Here is an 8,071-nt window from a genome sequence, read left to right on the forward strand (position 1 = left end):
GAAGAAGAAAAAAGAAGAAGGAAAAAAGACGAATAAATAAATAACTAGATAAATAAAAGGGATGGATAGAAATATTTATATTTATGCCACGTGGGTAGTTTAACGTGGACTTTTTAATAACATAATCGCTCTGTGATTTTTTTTCTTTTTTTTTATATATAAATAAAATATAAATGTTACACTTTACGCGGCTACGAAAATTAATATACATTTTTCTGTCGAAAAGAACGAAGCGTACGAAGATTTGATCGAAAAAGAAATCTTTCGGACCTCCTGATTTCGACTCGAAGACGTTACGAAATATTCATCCATCTAAAGAATTATTTTTTCAGGGGCTTATACTAATCTGTTCCCAGGAGAAACGGATGTCTCAAATAAAGCGTGAATCGTAAGAGACAGGACGAAATTATATCGAGTATAAAAAAGGCGTGGGTGGTGTTGATACACCTACTTACATTTTTCTATCGGTATTTTTAGTCCCACTGCAAAAATAAGAATCATCCTTCGAAAGCTCCGACACGATAAAACGAAATAAATTAAGGAAATAAATGTAATTTTCTATGTCCGACGACTAAGACTACAACTAATTGTAAGACGATGATCGAGTTAATTCTTCGAATTGTCTCGACAAATTATTGCATACCATTATATGCCTCTAGCATCTCTAACGAATGCTTTCAAAAGCGGATAATAAATCCACCCTCTCTGGAAAAAAAAAGAAGCATAAATAAAATAAGTATACAATGGTCGGATTAACCAAATGACGAAATTATTTCTACGAAAACATTGAAAAAGAATCAAATTCAAAGGGGAAAAAATATTTAATTATTCTCTCTTTTTCATTCATCTTAAAATCCAAAATTCAATTCGACGAATTATCTATAACTCCTATCTTAAATATTTTTTAAAGAAACAAACAATGTGCCCTAATTCAACGAAAATAATATTTCTACCGCAAAATTAAAAAAGAATAATTATTTATTCATCTCTTTGTTTTTATTTATTTATTCAAACATCTAAAGTTAATTTATAACATACCAGGTATTCATTATCCCCGTTATAAAAATTCGGCAATAAAAATATCATCGAGGATTCTCCCGAAAAGGATATTTCGATATTGCCCACGCAAACGAATGAATCTTTGAAAGCCAATCGGCGTCGAGGAATTTTACGCAAGTGCGTGCGCCCTTCCGAAAGCTCGCAAGCACGCCATAGAAGAAGGATGAATGGAACCTTCAAATCCAGTCAGTTCTACGCTCGTCCTACGAGTCGTGCAGACGCGTTAGCTTCTAGCCTTTTTTATTGTGACACCAAAAAGTGTACGTGTATATATATATACATATATATATATATATACATATATATTTATACACATATTTGTATTATATGTACAAATTAATTTATATTTTTATCAACAAAAAATTTATTCTCACTTTTCTCCGACGTTTTTCTTTCGAATTTAAACGAACTTACATTTGCAACGAAAACATGTTCGGTGGCTCAACATCCAATTCACAGTCGACGGTACGCCGAAAGCAGTTAACTGTCGCATTTCGGTATCGATCGAATGAAAATCAAACTTAGAATGACAACCACTGGCCTTCTCTCTACCTCTATCTATATACGTAAGAATATCATTCGGAGTTTTTAATCTTTTCTACATGCAAATACACTAATATTGGCATCTACATTAAGAAAGATGATCATCGTTGTTTCCTATTGATTTTATTTAAGAGACGAGAGATTATTAATTAAATATAAAGAATAAAAAAAAAACAAATAGGTAAGAAGAGAAAGAGCAAAATGAATCAATAATAAAACGAAAGAAGAAGAAAAAAAGAATTTTATATGAATTATATAGATTCGTAGAAGATACGCTTAAAATAGAAGAAGAAGAAAAAAATATTTTTTGATAAATTTTTTAAAACGCTTAACTGTCTCCAACTCATTTTGGTATGATCATTTGATAATATTATTATTATTAATAATAATGATGATGATGATGATGATGATGATGACGATGATAAAAGTATGTGTACGAACGAACAGGCAATAGCTGCATTACTATTTATAGTAAATTATATGTATATACATACATATTGTACATATATGATGTACATATACGTACTACTTACGTATGCACGATACAATAGAAACGGAGATATCACTAGAGTCAGATTCAGTTCTGTCGGGTAGTTTATTGATTTTTTTTACCTACTCCGACAATGATAGTCGGTTAGCATTGTTGCGTTGTGGATAACAACCAATGAGTATATCAAATAGTGCATATGCAACTAACAATGCTCTCTTCCTATATTTTATTATATAAATAATAAATAATACTTATAATATATATCAATAATAATAATAATATTAATTTGTTACGAACGAACGAGTGGAAATAATATTCAATATATTAACAATTTTTTATATCTAAAATATATTATAAATATTCGCTTTTGCGTTATTCGATAAAATCAATAATAATTAAATAAAAAGGGAGAATTTGCAATTCGAAGAATTGAAATGAAATACAAAGAGTAAAATACGAATTAGATTCGATTAAATTCGAATTGAAAGAATTTATCGTAAAAGCGGAAAAGGAATAATTTTGGTATACATACAAGGACAACGTAAATTATAAATATCGCCAGTTGAGACTGGCGCACAGGAAACACGGAGATAAATGAGCATAGACTGGAAAAAGAGCGGATTCGACAGAGCGAATATATTAGATTCCGGACACATGGCACAGGGACGAATGAATAGCATCCGGTTTTCTGAATCACCGAGATATTCTTGAGGAATACGTAAGGCAGAAGTTTTGAATTTTCATAAATCGTGGAAACTAAAGTGATTTTTCAGATCGAGATCAAATAATTGCAAGGTGAATTTTTATTCTACGAAATTAAATGGACGAATTTAATTTTCGATTTTATTAAAAGTTAAAGGAGAAGAAAATAAATGAATAAAAAGAATAAAAAAGAAAAAGAAACAAGGAAGAGAAATTAAGAAGGAACGAGCAAGGAAGAGCAATAAACTTTCAAATTTTGGATTAGGAAGAAATACGAGCAAGGAAGACAAATAAACCTTCGAATTTTGGATTAGAAAGAAATACGAGCAAAGTTCTAAATTTGAATCACTATGAGACAATGCGTGGACGCTATTCTCTTACACGGTAACCAAATCTTATGTTAAATCGTATAATTGAGTCATCTTCGATATAAGAAAGGTGTCCCTATAATTTGAACATTCTTTGTTCGCCATAAAAGGTTGACATCATGTAAAGTATTACATAGAAAAATGATTACTCATTAATTACTCATTATTTTCTTATTTCTCAACCTTGCACGTAAGTAAATATGAGTAAATACATACATAAATACATACATAGTACAGAATGTATGACGAGATACGTCTCGTAAGAGAAAGAGAAAATAAAAGAAAAAAGAACGAGTAACGGAAAAGATCGACCTTGAAAGTCCACCTTCTTCAGTGGACGATCGCACGAACCTGTTCCGGAAAGGTGGATTACTATCGTTTATTCGCACGTGCTTGACGTTCATTCACATCGTCCCCTCACGCCAAATTCTCGATACTTGTAGTAAACTCGTGTTGTGATTGGTCGGCATTAATGCCACGCGTTTGTCATGATTGGTCACGGCACGTTACCTCGTCGTTGAGTAAGCCGAACGTACGAATAGAGCCGAGGGAAACCGAAACAAGCCGAAGCGCAGGTCAGGACTCGTTTGATCGCGTTTTCGCGACAGTTCGAATACGGAGCTTGCGCAGGAAGGTTTGCGTTAGATTGTTTTCATATATTTAACATGGCGATTTTTACGTGCAATCAACCGCTAGTTTTAAATCACAAAGTGCACTTAAGTGTTAACCAAATGTTCCTCATCGTTCTAACTTATGTACTTTTTATTCAAGGTATTTACAGTGTTTTCAATCATTTCTATCTCGTTCTTTTTTTTCTTCATTATTTTATCATTTACTTCCTTCCGTACTTACACATGACAGCATTATGTACCTAACGGCAAACAGGATGTACTTTGTTTGTGAGGGTTTCCTATTTGTGTGAATATATGTGTTGTGTATATTTTCTCACGTGAAAAGCGCCCGTGTATCAACGCGAATGAGGATGCGCGGTTATACACTCTCTTACTCTTTTTTTCTCTTTCTTTCTCTCTCCCTTCTCTCTCTTTGACCGAGTTTGTATTTGTGACTGAACGATGCTCTTCATCCACTTGTCACATGCAGTGCTTTCATTGGCGTAGACTGCATCTGCTCATTACCGTGTTACTATACTAAACTCTCTTTTCTCTTTCCCCACTCTCATTCTTTAAAATCTTTCTAATACTTCGTTCATAAATATTTATCTTGTAATATTTACATCCTGTTTACGAACAGAACTATTTTATGTTAGTCATTGTTATTTGTTATTTTAATTCTTTTCTTTTTTAATTTTCTTCTAACTGTTATTTTATGTACAGACTACTGCTTGTTAAATTGTATTTTTGAAGATGCCATGATTGAGTCAAGGTTTGCGTAAGAAAATAGATAAAAAAATTTATATATTTCAAAAAATCAAGCAATCATTACAATATTATTTGATGTTTTCTTGTATCGTAATATATATTCAATGTTATCATTTTCATAAAACTTCTATGCTAGTTTTGAAATAATAAAATAATAAGAATTTTTAATTATAAAATATATTGTTTTATCAAATACCATCAGAAGTATCTCAAATTTAATTCAGTATGTTATCGTTGTTGTTATAGGAGGTACAGGAATATCGTTGAATCATCAATATGTAAATGATGCGGATCAATATGACTCTTCGACCAACAATGATAATACAAAACATTTGGAGAAATTCTACTTAATTACAGAACGAAGGTGGCACACAGATACGGTGCTACCAATTTATTTACTGCCGTCTACCGAGGGAATGTCTGCTCGATCTCATCATAGGTATAGGATATAGACTTCTTATCTACATTATTTGAATGATGTTAGAACAATACATAAAATTTACTTTTTATGGTATAGGATCCGGCAGTCCACTAAGGGACTGGATGATTCTGGTATGGACTTGCAAGCAGCTCAATTCAGTACCCGTATAGGTCAGGAGGTTCGCTCTAGTGCTACTCTATCATGGCTAGATTGGCAATTGCCTCTTTTTATAGCACTTTGTGCCATTGCCTGTGTTATTTTATTTACATTTTTGGTAAGACATTGTTACTTAAAGCATTCTGATACTTACATCTATATTTTTCTTTCAATTATTTCATTAATAGCGTAACAAAACTTCTTTACATTAGAAAAGAAATATCAATAGAAATATTTATTGTAATAGATCTTGTTATGGCTACGGAAACAAATGTCGCGTGAAAAAGATTCCGAAGATGGTGACAGGAGAGGTCTAGTAGAAGAAGGATTGGTTGGTCGTACCGATAAAACTGGCAAAGGTACTAAAAGTTCAGTGGAAGCGCAATGGGTTCCTCAATCTGTAGCCAAACCATTGGAATCTACTCAAAAAGCAAAACCTTCTACAACAGTTGCTTCTGGTTTACCAGAAATAATGGCCGTGACCACGCCAGAACGAAAAATAGAACCAATTCGCGTAAAACCTAAGGGATTATTAGAACGTCGTAGTTCAAGTGCAAGTTTGACTATAGAACTAGCACCAGCACCGACACCCGAAAATCCACCACACATGGTCACTCCAACTCGCGAATGTACGACGGAAGAATTTTTACTGAGTGCTGGAAATGTCTTATCCAGAGCTCAATTGAAAAAAACATTGAACGATCCGGCATCGCTGCAGAAAGAATTTTGGGAAGTACCGTTGAACCATCCCAAAAAAGTTGATATATGTGGAGCTGGTGTAAAAAATAGATATTGCACTGTATTACCTAATCCGCAATCTCGAGTAATTTTACCGGGTTCTTCTGACGATCCACTTTCTAGCTACATAAACGCCAATTATATCAGGGTAAGTAAAAGATAAAATATTTTACGCTCGTTTCAAAAGGTCATGTTTCATCATGAAATGACACTATGATGTAATTCGTATAATATTTTCTAATTAATAGGGATACGATGGAGAAGATGCACGCTATATCGCAACGCAAGGACCATTAACTCATACGATAGGAGATTTCTGGCAAATGATTTGGGCAGAAAAAGTTCCCGTGATTGTCATGATGACAAGATTACACGAAGCTGCCAAAACAAAATGTGATATCTACTTTCCTGTAGATAAAAATAATCGTTTGCGAGCTGGTCCTTTCACGATTATAGTTAACTCTATAACCAACAAAGATGGTTATACTGTTAGAGATTTGGAAATTAGATACGAAGGGGAAAGACGCTACGTACAGCATTACTGGTAATTTATATTAGTCCAAGTTAGAATGAAACGTAATATTGTTTATTATTAAGAAAATAAATCATATAAAAACTAATTGATTTTTTGATAGGTATGATTCATGGCCAGATCATGCTGTACCTCAAGCAGCAGATGCGCTTGTTAATTTAGCTGCAGAAATAAATGCTCTATCTGGACCTGTAGTGGTACACTGTAGTGCAGGTATTGGACGTACTGGATGTTTTATAGCACTAGCAATAGGAATGACACAACTCTTAAGAAATGATAACGTTGATGTACTAGGTATTCTATGTCAAATGAGGTGAGCTTTTTTAAAATTTCATTATTCGTTTGACTTATATGCGATTTATTTATCAAATCGTTGACACTCATAATACCATAATTTGTATTCAAGGTATGACAGAGGAGGTATGATTCAAACTGCTGAACAATACGAATTTGTTCATCGAGCCCTTTGTCTATTTGAACAAACTCTCGAGGGCAGATTATCTATATCAAGGGAATAATGTTGCTATGAATAATAATTATTTTAAAAGCAAGTACTGTTGCCTACAACACAATCCACTTTCGTCCAGATATTCCATTAAAACAAAAAACAAAAGATACTTTTAAATGAATCTCTGTGTCAGCATTGGAGGTAAGAAAAGGAGGTCTTAACTATTTCAATACTTTAATGAAATTCGCCTCATCTAATATGCTGCCATTCTATACTGCCATGACAAATCGTTGATAATTGATATGAGTCGCGTATAAATTTTCTCAAAGAATTATCATTTTAATCATTTATTCCAAACCAAAAAAAGAGAGAAAGAAAAAGAGAAAAGCATTTTTATGCAACATTATAAAAAATCAAAGTAAAAAGCCATTTTAATGAATAAGCATTGATTGTGTGGAACATATTTGTACAAAAGAAAAAGAAAATACGATCGATTGACTTTAAATCATGACCCTTTTGTTGTAACAATTTGAATATTATTATATATCAGAATCGTAATTAATGCTAGCTATTTGCAAAAATTTAACATTTTTTTTTTTTTTTCATTTTTACGGGATTGTTGCATTTTTGTTAATTTACTTGTATGAACATTCCTTACGTGGCACAAAATATAAATTTTTGTAGCTTTGACGAAAAAAATAAGCAAAAACTAGAAAAGAAAAGAAACATAAAGTAATAGATAATTGTCAAATACTTCATCCAATAATCTTAAATACGAAGTAATCCTTTTTTAGCTCTTTGATGCTACCAAACATTAAAAAAAAAAAAACAAATAACTGAACTACCCTATTATGCAGATTTCAGCGATTAATTATAATTATTTCATTGGACTGTGAATGATTGAAATTTGAATGATAGAAAATGAATGACACGAAGAATTTGGGACCCATGTCATATTATATATATAAACGCTCTTATCCTATTTGTAGTTCCTAGTTGATTTTGGAGTTTGATATTTAACATGGACTATGATTTACATGACTTTTATTTTAACTTACAAGCAAAGACTGAATGCAAAGAGTACAATATGACTATTAGTTCAATACGTAGTTAAAAACAATTTTTGAAAACTTCACTAATCAAATTTTCAAGGTTAATAATACACAAAGCTCTTCAATAGTTTATTAAATAATATTATTTAAATATTTTAGGTGAACGTTATTTTCTATTTTTTT

General features: G+C 32.1%; 1 protein-coding gene across 2 annotated transcripts; it reads left to right on the plus strand.

Annotated features, from left to right (window-relative positions):
- The first annotated feature begins 2,477 nt into the window (after nt 1–2,477).
- Nucleotides 2,478–7,545, plus strand: LOC122516787 (tyrosine-protein phosphatase non-receptor type 7-like). Of its 2 annotated transcripts, none has more exons than XM_043634911.1 (7): nt 2,478–3,178; nt 4,788–4,980; nt 5,059–5,236; nt 5,366–6,004; nt 6,105–6,400; nt 6,492–6,701; nt 6,795–7,545. In XM_043634911.1, exons 1-7 carry the CDS (start codon nt 3,145–3,147, stop codon nt 6,904–6,906), a joined length of 1,662 nt encoding a protein of 553 aa, XP_043490846.1. In that variant the 5' UTR covers nt 2,478–3,144; the 3' UTR covers nt 6,907–7,545. The 2 variants fall into 2 exon arrangements, with proteins under 2 accessions (XP_043490846.1, XP_043490845.1); XM_043634910.1 differs by lacking the exon at nt 2,478–3,178 and adding an exon at nt 3,197–3,933.
- The last annotated feature ends 526 nt before the right edge of the window (nt 7,546–8,071 follow it).

This window comes from Polistes fuscatus, unplaced genomic scaffold (genome assembly GCF_010416935.1).
Source record: "Polistes fuscatus isolate 324 unplaced genomic scaffold, CU_Pfus_HIC Scaffold2, whole genome shotgun sequence".
Taxonomy (NCBI): domain Eukaryota; kingdom Metazoa; phylum Arthropoda; class Insecta; order Hymenoptera; family Vespidae; genus Polistes; species Polistes fuscatus.

Bases quoted from the DNA above. Each gene is read 5' to 3' on its own strand.
- LOC122516787 (XM_043634910.1), top strand. From the start codon at position 3,828: ATGGCGATTTTTACGTGCAATCAACCGCTAGTTTTAAATCACAAAGTG. The intron at 6,401-6,491 runs GTAATTTATATT...ATTTTTTGATAG, and splicing joins CGCTACGTACAGCATTACTG to GTATGATTCATGGCCAGATC. The intron at 6,702-6,794 runs GTGAGCTTTTTT...TTTGTATTCAAG, and splicing joins GGTATTCTATGTCAAATGAG to GTATGACAGAGGAGGTATGA.